We start from the raw sequence: 14325 nt of genomic DNA, 5'->3' as shown, positions 1-14325 counted from the left end.
AGTTGACACTATTGCTAACGACACCTACAGTTGCATAAATGGGTATGAAGACATCAGAAACCACAGTGATGTATGGACACATGGAGGTACCATTTCTTCCCAGTATCTGAATGACTGGGATCAGTCGTTCTTCAAGGATTTTTTTTCTCCCCCCACCCCCCTTCCATAATAATCATAGTAACAGTAACAGAAAATAATGTCTTGTGTAAAAAACAACTGTAGGATGTCCTCCAATATAATTTTCCGAGATCATCAACAAACAACCCACTCACTTGCAGTGACTCCCCAGCCTTCTTCATAACAAGTTTCCTAGAGGAGACATGCTATGAATAAAGATTTGTCTTAAGGCAGCTATGGACTCTCTAGGAGGGGGCTTCTGCAAAGAGACAGCTAAAATTAATGATGACACAAAATTAATTCAGGTGAAAAATCCCTCAACATGTGTACTACTTCTCCAAGCCTCTCCAAGAACTCATGTCATCTCATTTTTGGACATGATTTTGCCAGTACACCTTCCAGAAAGAACGAGTCAGAGGTGAAAATAACTTTTAAGGGAGCATATCCTTTCCTATTGTCACAGTACTTGCAGTTTTCCCACTTCTTCATTTGCAGAATCAGAGCAATGACAAGCACCATTGAGAGAGTGCTGCAAGAACCAAATGTGGATCCTTGTTAAGTGCCCAGGCCCATAAGTGCTATAGAAGAACCATCAGAAAGAGAAGAAAAATGAAAATAGAAGAAAATAGAGAAAGTAAAGGTATATGTTTGCTATTTGTGATACAGAAAGCAAACAGGCATTTGCTGCTGAAAGTCCCTTTCAGCAAACCCAGACTAATGGTTGGGGGTTTTTTTGTGGTGGGCTTTTTTTTTTTTTTCTTTTCCAATTGGCTGAACAAATGCAGATTGTTATTTTCAGGTTATTAAATGACTCTGTTGTCAAGCTGAGGAATAGCTGCAATGAAAGAAGCAGCAAAAGAAATGTAAGGGGTCCTCTCACCACTTCTTAGGCACATCATTTCTAACTCAGTCTGCTTCTGCTTTGATACAGACTGGGAGAGAGAATCTTGGCAAGCAGCTGTAGAGACATGTTTAATTGAACTTTAATACAAAAGCTAATACTTTAAATGCAGTACTGTTTGGTTTGTAGGCTTGGAGAGCATTTCATTCTCCTCCTTTCAGCTCCCAAGGAAATGATCATACTCACAGGACCTCCACCCAAGTTTTCACTGCTATTTTCCAACAGCGTACAGGGCACTACAGCCAACCTACTAGCACCTTATCAGCAATGCATTTATAGGAACTAATTAGCCATTAGAGTCAAACCTCTTCTACTGGTATAAATTCAATAGCAACCTGTAAGATATTAAAGTGCTTTTACATTGATTGCATTGCATTGATTAATGCATCATGTAAAGTTTTGCACGCACTACCATCTTTTTTTTTTAAGCCTGTCTCAGACCACCTGCTTTGGCATCTGAGAGCACCTCTCTGTTTCATCTAAGCCCAAAAGAATAACAGGTGATTCAGATCACCAATAGCCACTGCCACAGTGAAGTCTTCACAAAGGCAGGACAGGGAGTTGGGCTCTAGCTGTCCTGCACAGAAAGCTGAGCTGTTAGGGCAGAGGAACTACTATTTCCCAAGCTTTCGCTCATCTTTTTAGAAGAGGGATCCCCTATTTGTCATACACGTGCTACAAGTATATTCAAACCACTATGACACATTCTAGGGCTGAAGAGAATAAATTAAAAGTTGAAACATCGATCAGAAGTTCACATCTGTGCATGCAGATGCAGAGGGCTGCTGCCCCTTCTCCCTCCCTGCAGATCAAGGCCACTGTGCTTTCACGGTACAGAGACACAGGCAGCAGCCCCTGACTCCCTCCGCGCCCTTTTCCACATAGGTATCTGACAAGGATTTTTTGGAATAGTGACAAGCTGGAGATGAATGATGTGCACAGTGCAGCAGACGCAGAGGAAGCTGACAGTGCTGAATTTCTCACCTTTCTACACCCTCCAAGGACAAACCATTCCCCAGGGAAGTAACTGAAGTTACTGCAAACCCAAAAGATATTTTTCTGCCCTCAGTGACTTTCCACTTTGTTACAACATAGGAGGAAAGGACCTATACATACCATATTTGGTGTATGGACAGAGACACGGTGACAATTAGATGCACCAGTACGGTACTGGCCCTAACCAGTATGGTACTGGTTCTACAGTAGCCTATAGGCGAAAAGGTACCTCCTCATCACTTGTCCTCTGAGAAGTATCTGCCTTTCCAGTAGCATCAGAGCAAGTATTAATGAGGAAGAACAGGTTCACAAAGTAACACTACACCAGAATGAGTGAAAACCCTGCACCCTGCTGCACAGGCAAGGGTGAAATCCAGTGCTCCCACCCCAGGTGATGAAGGCCCAGCCACACGTGGGCAGAAGCTGCAGGCAAACCTGTAGAAGCAGCGTCCACAAAGTCAACTGAGGGGGTCCTAGCAGAAACCCCAGGGCAGACTGCAAATCTGGTCTCACTCGAGGGGAGAGGAGGCGGCACGGGGTCCCCTGCCACAGCAGGGACACGATGCTGCAGCCCCCTTAGCTCACGCAGCAAACCCCGGCCAGGAGGGCTGGGAAACACATCGCTTCGCCTGCTGCAGTGACAGCTTGTAAAATGGAGGTGCTTGCATTTATCTGGTTCACCAGAAGTGTCATGAGGTTTGGTTAAATGATGCTTGAAAACACCAAGGGCACCGGGGGGTTGTACACCAGGAGGGAAGCCTGGACAGCCTCTACATATTCACTCAGGGGACACAGTCTAGATGGGGAGACTGATTCTTCAGGGGATTCTGCTCTTCAGGTTGTTTTTTCCTCCCCAAATTTTTTTTAAAAATGCTACATTTGGCAAACAGTAAAATATTTTTCTAGCAGTACTTTCAATTAAAAAAAAAAAAAAATCACATTATATTCAACTTTAGCTCCTTAAAAATTACTTTTTGCAAGCCTTCTCTCAGAAAAAAGGGCTGCATAGTTTCTGACTACATAAACCATGAATGTCACAGTCCTCTATGGCATGTAAGCATGCAATAGTCTTCAGATTTCTTTTGTTGTTAATTAGTGGTCTAATTAACTAGATCTCTAGCCCACTTAAAACATTGTAACAGTATAAATTCTTCACCTCTGTGGCAATACAGAATCCCATTTACAAACACAATTAGAGAATTTCAGTTAAGAAGTGGCAAACAAAAAACCTAGTGGGGTTTACACTTCTTTTACATTAAAAGAAATGGTAAAGGTTTTTTTATTTTATTTTTTATGTATTTTCTTCCAAAGGATAAAATGAAAACAGAAGAAATACTATTAATACCATTTTAAAGCAGAGTTTAAATGAACTTATCTATAATGGGATAAAGAAATTTTGCTTTTTAAAGTGTATGCCTTGAAAATGGGCCAGAAAGTCATCTGTGCATTTTACTTCTTGACAGTAATCACTTTCAATATTCTGTAAAGGTACCCAAGAGACAAGCAGAGATGTTTGGTAGTGAACAGTAAAACATAACCAGTCTTCAGGAAGACAGTTAAAATTACTGATCTGTGACATCTCACATGTTCAAGTCAATTAAATAAGATTAACGACTACCTGGGCTGATGTGCATGTTGCTCTTCTGGTATATATACAGGCAAAAAAGGACTACGGATATTTACTCACCCTCCTCCTTCATTTTCACATGCAGATGTGTCCTGAAGTATGAACATATGTTCAGAAAATGGTTTGAGGATAAGGAAGGAATTGCTGAAAATCAGGAAACAATAGAGGCTTTGCAAGTTTCCTGCTGCCTAAAAATGTGCTAAGCTTTTACCAGGGGTGGAAAAAAAGAATCTAAAATCTGGATAATGTTTTTATATTCTTTTTCTGACGTTATAATAAGCACCATGTCAAACTGACAGCGAAAGTTTTGCCTACCTGAGCAGGTGGTGGTGGTTGTTGCACAAAGCCCTGGGGTGGTGGCTGCAGCACTTGCTGGGATACTGGTGGACCTGAACCTGTAAAGCCCCCTGGAGGAAGCTGCTGACTTGGTGAAGCCATAATGTAACCCGTCTGCTGGGCAGGCTGCTGCAAGATAGGTGATGCGTAGACAGGACCAGAAGGTGATTCTGGGTTGTCTCCTGATGATTGACGACTTAAGCTCATCTGGTTAAACTGTGTTGTCATGTCATCTCGCTGCAGGGCAAAAGGCAGTAGAAAATGATGTAGACATGATGTCAGCAGTAGACATGCAAATTAGCAAAACAAAATAGGTTCAAACAGAGCATGGGGGAGAAAGGAATCACTGAGCTCAAATACAAGCCAAACTTTGCATGGATATCTACAAAAATGGAGGCAGTTAAAATGAAAATCATTATAAATGCTTTGACAAAGACTTCCAGACTGAAAGGTGAATGGCATCGCTTGGCACAAAAGCCAATTTTGGCTTTCACCCTGTCCCGCCCCGCCCCACGTTTATCCCAAAATGACAAGTGAACATTACAGTGTTCAAATGAAGACACTTTAAATATAAAGGGTATGAAAATAACGTTATGAATACCTCTTCCCCCAAACACAGAATTCCTCAGCCAAACACATGCTGGTAATTTCACCTGTGTTTCAAAATGATCCCAAGAGGAATTCAGTAGGATTCAGATGCAGACCTTTTCCTTTTTGGACTGTTTTGAAAATCCAAGGTTGTAAACATAGAGAAAGTAAAAAAAGCTAAGGCTTCAGTTGCTATTTCAAGGCTTTTTATTCATTGTGGAAAGAAACAAGTACTTTTGACTGGAAGGGGGGGGGGGGTGTGTGGAATCTATGGTAGGATAAATGTACAAAATAAAGTCAATGGACCTAAGTCTCATTACATGCTGGTAATGACACAAGGATTCTAGACAGTACCTGTTCAGTCTCACAAAGAGAGCCATACTTATCAATGCTCTCAAGTTTATTCTGTGAAGGTTGAAGATTTACAAATGTGGTTGGCTCTATGCATCTTTATTTGTGCCCATATCATAAGACTTTTAAATACTCAACATTAAAAAATACTCTATATGGCAACAAATCCAGCATAAAACTCCACTGTCTGCTAATATGCAGATTATGGTCCCTTATACTCCCTGACGGATAGGGAATACACATTATAAAAAATGCTTTTCACTTGGAGCATCCATGCTATTTTTTAAAAAGAGCCTCTTAGCCTCTTCAATTTTGTTCACATCTCTGTGGTGTTCATTCTTCGAAACCATCCTGCACAATGTATTCATTGGCAGGAAACTTCAAAACAGAAAAAAAAAAGAAAAAGGTTGTTTGTGGAAAGCACTGCCAGAGACTCACCCTCCCACTCTGAGAGCAGACACCATGGGCCAACATTTTAAACACCCCAGGCAGACCTTCAGGTGTTCTAAGAAAGTAATGCTACTAACTTTCCCATCATCCTACCATATTCAGCCACATAAGTTGTCTGTCTGAAGTTGTTTCTTTAAAAGGCTAGGATATTTGTTACCTGGATGGTGAATGACTGCAGATGCTACAAGAAACTTCGTTGAGCCTGGATTGTCTCTGGATTTGCACAATAGAGACCAAAAGCTTCAAAACCCTAGAATTTATACATTGTGTGTAATGTATAATTGAAGACATTAATTCAGGTGAAGTTTCACTATTAAATTAGCTACTAAAAATACCAGCCTTCCTATGACTATCACGAGAACAACCTGAGATGCTTGCAAGACACTTCAAGAGAATTAGTACTGAGATATGCAACTGCTCTTCAGCACGGAACATTTTTTATTGTCCTTTAAATGGTACCGCTCACCTACCAGGCATTAATAACATTATTTTAACTGCAAGGATCCATTCAGCTTTGTTTCCATTTCTTACTATAACTACATGACCTCTCTACCTTGGTAAAAAAAATCAGTCATAAACGAGATTATCAGAGCAAGAGAGAAAAGTCACAGAAGAAAAATCTTGCAGTGTCTCTTAAAATGTCAGCTTCATTTTACAACAGTATAATCTTAGCTCTGCAAGCACCAAGGCAGATTCAGACTTCAGAAGAGCACTCTGTTTATTTTGATTATACATGTCCTTTGGTGCTTTGTCATGATGCCTAGTGTACCACACCTTCTGCAGCTGGTTCGCCACCACTCTGTTTTCCAAGCGCTCTAGTATCATCAGGGAATTATTCCAGGCAGTGGATTTAGTATACTGATAAAATAATAGAAAATAAAACATAACAATTTCTAGAAGTCTCTTCTCCAGTCTCTGTGGACATAAAAGGGGGATAACCCAAATCTCAAATGTTCAAGTTAGCAATTTAAGCTCCCTTCAACATAAAGTGGGGAGACACAGGCACAACAAAAACATTTTTCTGGAGGCTCTGCTAACAGGGTAGAGCGCCCTGCTCCTAACATCATCCTCCAGGTTAGATAACCAGAATCAGCAGGAACGCTCTTACAGAATGTTTGTCAGTACCTAAAGCGTTAAGGCAAACAGGGATTTAGATGGAGCTTTCAGTGGGACATGCCTTGAAGTGCTCCCCAGAGGCTCTCAGACATACTCATGCTCACACACCCAACTTCAACTTCAAAGAAAGAAAGAAAAACAAATCTTTAGTACCACAGAAAACTGCTGCGTTGGAGAGACTGGCAGGAGATGCTGGGGAGGATAAGAAACTGCTGGATACTGGACTGACTGAGAAGATGGCTGCATTGCCTGAACAGGCTGCAAAGTAAACACAGAGAAAGACAATAAATACAACCTACTTAGAGATAACAACAACCATCACCACCTCCTGTACTAAGAACAAAGGTCTCAAATACAGGTCTGAAAGGTGACTCATTGCCAGCCCAAGTACAAGAGGTCAGGTACTGCAATTTTAGTCTTCATTTTAGCCTTATACCAAACAATTCTTTATTACAGATTTTTCTGCCTATTTTCATATATTTGATGGCTGTTAGATTACATAAAGCCACAGCTACACATTCTTATTATTGATGGGAGGCAAAGTCAAATTATGATTCTACATTTAGTTTGTGGAGATAAAATGGAAGAGAAGAACAGTAAGTCTATATTTGAATTTTGCTGATAATGACTGATTTAACTCCCACTGTGTCACAGGCAAAGGGCTAATGATTGTAAAGCTGCTCTGGCAGATCACAATAGCTAAAAAAATAAATTGACAAAGAACAGGCAGTGAATTATCAACAGACAGGCCTGTCAGCTTGGGGCAGATGTTCATATAAGTGAAAGAACAATTTTCTACAGCACTATTACCTTGGAATAGCTTTACTATTCCATTCGTTTTAATCTCTCATTTAACTTGAGTCTTACACTGGTTTGGTACTACCTCTGTCTCCTAAAACTGCTAAGAACAAATCAAGAAATAAGAGCTGCAAACACATAAGTCCAAACCCAATAAAATCAAAGCAACTTCACTGAATTTGTATTTCTGGGTAACCTAAACTGCGCCGAATTATAAAGCCACACAAGAACCACAGTAGATCTTGGCTGCTCTGCAAGTAAGCACGATGTAGGATTCTTGCTTGAGTAGTTCCCTCTGCCTGCTCTGCTCTGGGAGAGCAGGCACGCAATCCACAAAATTAAGTTTGAACCAGACCCAAATCCTGCTGCCCATGCTCGGCCATGGCTGGCCATGCGCCACAGCTGGCCCAGGGGCCAGAGAGCTGACATACCATGGCACTGTGCCCAAACTACGCTGCTCTTCCCCTCTCCTGCTGTAGCTCCAGAGCTTCTAGTTCAGAGCGTGGTCATGGCCAGAACATGGGGTGCAGGCAGAAGACCCACAATCTGGGGCAGGGGTGCTCAGAGAGCCAGTTACCCATAGATCAGGCTTGATATAACCAGTCATTGAAGAGTTTGTAGAGCCGTGTATTGTACTTGATTCTTTGGCTCAACACCACTGTGTCAAAAGGGACAGGGAAAGGTCCCTGGCTCTTTGAAGAGAATTACAGACTGCACTAGTTTGAGAATTAATGCTTCAGCTTTCACTTATGTGCGCTTTTGCAAAATAAATTTATGTAGACATACACCAACTTGCTTGACAGTCCTTTTCAAAATGAAACCATCCTTTGGATGGAACTGAAAAAGGAAATCTTCCCTCTCCATCTGTTGTTTCATCCACATTGAAAACACAGCTCATTGGCCCCATTCATTTCAAAAGAAAAGAACATCCTGATATTTTGTCTAGCTGTACCCTTCCCTCCTACCCATAAAGTCATCCTTCCTATCCCTTAGAGATTCATTTTCCAGTGGCCATCACACCTACCTGTGTGACAAGGTGACTTGTCATTTGCTGCTGTGGCTGTTGAACCTGCTGAGTCTGTTGGGATGAAGGTTGCTGCTGAGACTGTCCCACCATCTGGCTCCTCATCGTCTGCTGGCCACTGGGAGGATTGTATATTGCCGGTGTCCCATCAGGATTTACAAACGGTTGACCTGAAATGAAACACCCTGCATTTGCTGAACATTTTTAAGAACGTACTGTTTTCTGTATGAAATCATATAACCTTGCTTTAACTGATTGCTCTTTAGCTGGTCTGCTACAACAGTAAAGTACTCCTGACTCTCAATGTCTCATCACAGTATCAGTCTTTTTTTTTTTTTTTTTTTTTCCCCCCCCTCTTTCCAGGCAAGGCAGACAGTAGATAATTGTTTTGGCAGTATGACTTTCTAAGGAATGGGTGTAAGGTTACCATGGCTATAAGATGATTCAGATCTTACAGTTACTTGAAGTCATCCAATGATGAATCAATTAATACTAAAATTGAACTAAAGAGCAAACACTGGAGGTAGAGAATATTCACATACATTTTATTGCCACACAACAGCAGTCAAAAGTACAAAACTACTCCTAATACACTGTAGTTTGTGTGGAAAGGAAAAAAACAAACCCATCCTTGTTACTAATTTATTTACGCGTTCTAATAACATACTGCTGTACTTCGGAGAGCTGTGCTCTATGTAATTAGAGGAGGCAGCACTGGAGGTTATCAAGGAAGAAATACTTCAAGTGTTTAAAAATCTCTTATATACAGCACAAAATCCTGTCCAAAGTTCTACTAGGTTGCTGAAATCTTTGCTTCAGATATTCTAGCTGGGGAAGTAACCTTCAAAAGCAATGTTTGTTTAAGAAAAAGAGTTTATCCATGTCAATGTCTTACAAGCAAAAAACAAATGGTATTTCTCTGTGGGGAAAATGTTTTCCTTTACCTCAGTTCTCTTTTCACTTCCATCTTAAATTCATAAATCAAAGGAATTACAGATGTTTCCTTGAGGAAATAAAAGGAATTTTAGCCTGAAATTATAGCATTTAAAGTAGGTAACTAAAGTATGAATATCTGAGATAAAAAGGGAGATCTGGAGGAATCCAGTGGCTGAGAGCAACAGTGAAATAACGAACCTCTGATTTGTATACCACAAGCATCACTACAGTTCTATCTACCCCTCAGCCTTTCAGTTCCTCCCTCTTATTAATCACAGTCAGAAAAGTATGAGGAGCACTGGCTAAAGAAACCTTGACTTCTCTCTCTAAAGCATTAAGACTTCCTGGATAAAATTGCCATATTATACTGGGCATGTCTCTCACTCACAGTGAGAAAGGTCATGATTAAAGTGTGTGGAAAAGCAGCATGGGGCAGTTCGGTCCATTAGCTGATTTCTTGCTTCTTGCTGTGAACACACTGGGTGACAATGGCATGGACTCCTTAGATTTGGGAATCTCAGGCTCCAGAAGTACTTTAGGAGACTGGGGAAGTCAGACTGGGTAAGCAGGATAACAGTCTCCCAAAGCCTGTGCCAGACACTCAAGGGAAGAGCATTTCCTGTGCCTCAGCAAAGTATGACAGAACTGGAAGAGAAAAGGCCCAGCAATACTTTTAAAGACAAAGGAAAAAAAAAAAACGCAACTTTCATGAAGAAATCTTGAAATAAGAAATGAAAAGGAGAGATCAGATGGCAACAGAGAAGACATTTGTAAGTTATGAACTGTTGCCCTGATAGAAGGAAAAAGATTGCGATGTCATTTAAAGGAGTACAAATGAAACGTAAATGCTCTTAAATTGTCAAAGGGGTTAAGTCAGAGAACGTGTCAAGAGGAATCCTTTAAAGGGTAAAACAGACTTGTGAAGCTGGTGAAATGGAGAGTAGAAGAGCATAGCCACATGAATGGTCCTTTCCCAAAGCAAGCAAGAAGCTTCTCTAACTGGGGAAGGAGAGGAAACAAAGGAAACTGCAGATATGGAAAAGAAAGTGTGGCTTGCCTACACCTGAGAAGGAGCTGAGAGGTATAATCAGAGCAGGAAGATACTGACAGCATCTGTGGCTGCCATTAGAGGCTTGCACAGTCAGTGACTAGTGTGAAAGGAAGCAAAGATCTTTAAAGGATATGGTGTTATGATCAAAAAGAGAGAAAAAAATTTGAAGTAGCCACTCTGCAAGAGGAGAAGAAAGACCTAAAGAATGGTGTTACATAGGGAAAGAAAAAATCTATTCACTACAGGAAACAAAGCTCCTTTTTTTCCTTTTCTTTAAACTGTCTTCTCTTCATCTATGTTTCTGACAGCATCCATCACTTTGATAGTCGATCACAGCATCCAGCAATCTAAGTCTCCTCCCTATGGAGCTTCTTTTGTAATGTTACCCTAATAAGATGCAAAGATTCTGAGCCCAAAGAGTGGCAAATTTGCAGCATGTACTTTGCTGCATGTTAAAAACACAAGAGACACTGCAGTACAGCCTGACTTCCAGCACAGGTAGCAGCGTGAAGCTATACGGCTGAGACAAGAATTTCAGTCATTAAAAGAATCGGCTCCCTTTGTTTTCTTTATTATGTATGCATTTACAAGGGAGCTACTGAAACAAAACACAGCGTTTGAAGGAAACACAAAATTATATACACACAAAAGCATTTGCTCCCTGAATGTTAAACAGACTAACACACATGGAGCTCTCAATGATGCCTCTACAGACAATGAGGCACACTAGGAGGGAAAATGAGGTGCTCCGGTCTAGCGACAGGATTGAAAGGCATTATACCTATAGCAGAAGAAGACTCCCTAGGTACCAGGGAAAAATATAAGCTAGCTGCTGCAAATTGCTAAGCTGACAAAACATGTAGAAGATGTTCCTCTTAAACAGCTCTTCTGGTTTGCAACTCCGGTGAGCTCCAGATTCCACCTTTGTGATGGCCAGGAACAGCACCCGCTCTCAGCTGTTGGTGAGCTCAAAGCAGCAGTGATTCTTTTGTTACTCTCAATCCTGTCACCTGAATTATGGATGACTTCTGCCTAGGCCTGCTGAGTTTTGTGTGAAAGTGGACCACATAGCACACAAAATGCTTTCTTCTATATTGATCAAGAAATTCCAGTGTTACAGACAGAACTGTCTACTACCAGAAAACCAGAAATGAGTAAATTAATAATTACAGGTTTTGTCTTATATCCACCTCCCATTCTGTCCTCTCCCCTGAGTTTTTAAGAAATATCCAAAGTACCCATTTAGCTGACAGTATTAGTCTCTCATGTTAATAATGTAATATCTTGAAAAAAGTACAAATAATAAAGGCTTGAGAAAAGTACACGTTTGTGCAAGTTACTAAGTCACCTCTCTGGAAAGAACTGACCACATCTGAATCTAAACCAATGAGGAGAACTCCTCCCTGATTTTATATATACTGATCTATATTGATCAGTCCCAGACATGACTATCTCTAAATATCTGGAAATAATATGTAGAAAGCTTGGTTTAAGAGTGTGTCAAGGTTGTTTTCTTCTTAAATGCTGCAACTTTCAGTTTTTTGTGACTGAATTCTGACCAAAAAAAAAAAAAAGTATTATACCAGTGGACTCCCAAACAAGCTTTACGCATTTGCACCAAAATATTGGAACACGGGGATGTAATACACATAAAATACTGGTTATAAACAGAAATCCATAAATAAAAAGCTTCTGAATGCTCTATCAAGGACTTTGAAAAAAAGATTTTTGAGTTCAACCGTTAGCCCCCAGTATAACGGAAAATACATTTCACTGTAGGCTTCGTTATTTTAAACACCACATAACTCAGCTAAGGTTGACAGCACAGCTAGTCATGGTCACCAAAATAGTCCAAATCACTGAGGAAGCATCACAGTTTCAACCTCCCTGAACTTTTTTAATGCTGTCAGCACAATACTGTGGGGAGTAATAGCGTAACATGATCTGGACTTCATCTGGACCAAGAAGGTAACAAATTGCCTTAAACTTTCAGCAAGCACTCAAGTTCAAGTTGACTAGTTTCTGAAGCATCCATAGTGCTTGGGTAACTGTGTGCACTTCATCTGTGTGCTGCAGTGCTGCTAACTACCAGGAATCGAAGAGATTACAACTTTCTCTTATCACAAAACTTCTGATTTAAATACAATCACTATTCACACAGCTCACGTAACAAAACTAACTCTGAAGCGCTAATTCAAATGCAGCCTTTAAGTCTTTTGAAATTCTGCTGTTAAGCACAGTCTTTAAGACTTTGACATCATATTTTGGTTGCACTATATCTCAGGATGTTCGATATGGAAGGGTATCTGTCCTTACTGAAGCTAATGGGATTTCTGAGGAATCACAGCCAAGGAGTGTCAGGACTTTAGAAGATTAATATCCTGTCTGGGACTGCACAAGTGTGTTTTGTACCACTTCGCACTGACTATGCCACAACAGCCTCAGAAAGCCAATCCAGCTTGGCCTACAGATTTGAAGAAGCAACCTGCCAAATGTCATTTCTATCTATATTTGCTACTCGATTCCTCGTAAAGTGCCTCAAGCTAAATATCCCCAGAAACAAGAAAATTGCCAGCTCCCCAGATGACATCGGAAACACTGAAGGGCAGTACCAGGCAGGAGAGCATTGTACTGACCTGTGTGCGGGTTGAGAAGGATACTGCCAGGCGGTATCCCTGCAGCTTCAAGTGGAAGAATGATATAGCTGGTGTTGCTGGGGGCCACCTGGGCACTCATCCCATTCTCAGGGTAGGACATGCTGCCTGAAGAGCTGGCCGTCACCCCAGGGACAAGAGATGCACTTTGGAGAGGCTGATGTATTCGTGACAGTGATCCTGAGGAGCCAGCGCTGCTGGAAGACTCTGAGCCTAACAGAGAGATACAACCGCAGCAGGGGGGGTTACAAGGGACCCCAGTCCCCATCAGACACAGCGCATACACAAGGACTGCCTTCACAGACTGCAAAGCAAGCACTAGTCCATGCCCAGCTGGTAGGAGTGGGGTTTTCACTCCCTACCGAGCTCAGTATCCAGTAGTATTTCTACAATTCAAAAGACCCCTTTCCTCCCGCAACAGCTGCTCCCCCTCAGCCAGTAAATAGTTTTATCAAACAGAACACAAAATGCTCAGCATGTGTTTGTAATGCCAAAGTATTGGTTCATAAGGTATAAAAACTACACGCGGGGTTCATAAATGAAAAAGAAAAAAAGCCCACCAAACACAACACAAAACTCCACCAAACATTTTCTGTAAGAAAAATTAAAAAAAAAAAAGCATCAACAACTGAGTTGTCAGTCAAGTAACAAGGTAGCTGTGCCATATGTGCATGAACTTAAAGCTACCCAAGACTTTTGCCACTTTGGTTTTTCAGCACATAGCCTATCACAATCAATCAATCAAGATAAATCAAATGTCCTAAAACACATTTGTGCCTGGAAGGATGTGCAGATGTGTTATATTTAAAAAAAAAAAATAATATAGATATATAATTTCCAAACCTCAGAGATTTTACTTGATTAGATTTCAATTTGCTTCACATAAAAATGACAAGAATCTCTGAGAGTGTAAGGCTCAGATGAATTTGGCTTTCTTGAAGTAGGACGTTAAGGCAAATACAAGGGAGGTGTGAACACAAATGTCTGCATGGATGCTTCCTCCCAAAAGTTAGGCATATTTTAATTGCAACGTCTTTTATTTTACCTCTGTGCACTGTCTATGCATCTTACCTTAATTACTAACCTCCTTAGTGCCCTTCTGCAGGTATAGACTAAAAGAAAAGACAGAACTCAGACAGGTTTTAGCAAACATCTTAAGAGGGCAAATTACATCCCTTCATATTTGGAATACTACAGGAAGATCCTGCAGTAGACCTGCTTCAACCCTCAGATTCTTTTTCAGTCAAATCCATAATGGAATTAATTTACTTCCTCACAATTAGAGCAAAATACGTTTCCTCTGAAGAAATCACACCAGCATCCTGTTACTTAACAGAGGGTCTTTCCACAGATTACTGCAGATTGTTGTGTAAAACACAT

The 14325-nt window shown here is 40.8% G+C and overlaps 1 protein-coding gene across 2 annotated transcripts in view; it reads right to left on the bottom strand.

The window, feature by feature from the left end:
• Positions 1-14325, bottom strand: part of ARPP21 (cAMP regulated phosphoprotein 21) — a 106647-nt gene that overhangs the window by 42191 nt on the left and 50131 nt on the right. For both annotated transcript variants that reach the window (XM_086468437.1, XM_086468438.1), the window contains 4 exons: positions 12928-13158; positions 8305-8474; positions 6636-6740; positions 3957-4214 (listed from right to left, as the gene is read on the bottom strand). In XM_086468437.1, the coding sequence (XP_086324563.1) occupies positions 3957-4214; positions 6636-6740; positions 8305-8474; positions 12928-13158 (764 nt within the window). The remainder of the gene's footprint in view (positions 1-3956; positions 4215-6635; positions 6741-8304; positions 8475-12927; positions 13159-14325) is intronic.

The sequence above is a fragment of the Leptosomus discolor genome, chromosome 7, assembly GCF_034619465.1.
Source record: "Leptosomus discolor isolate bLepDis1 chromosome 7, bLepDis1.hap2, whole genome shotgun sequence".
NCBI classification, from domain to species: domain Eukaryota; kingdom Metazoa; phylum Chordata; class Aves; order Leptosomiformes; family Leptosomidae; genus Leptosomus; species Leptosomus discolor.
This window is presented reverse-complemented; position numbering and strand designations above follow the sequence as displayed.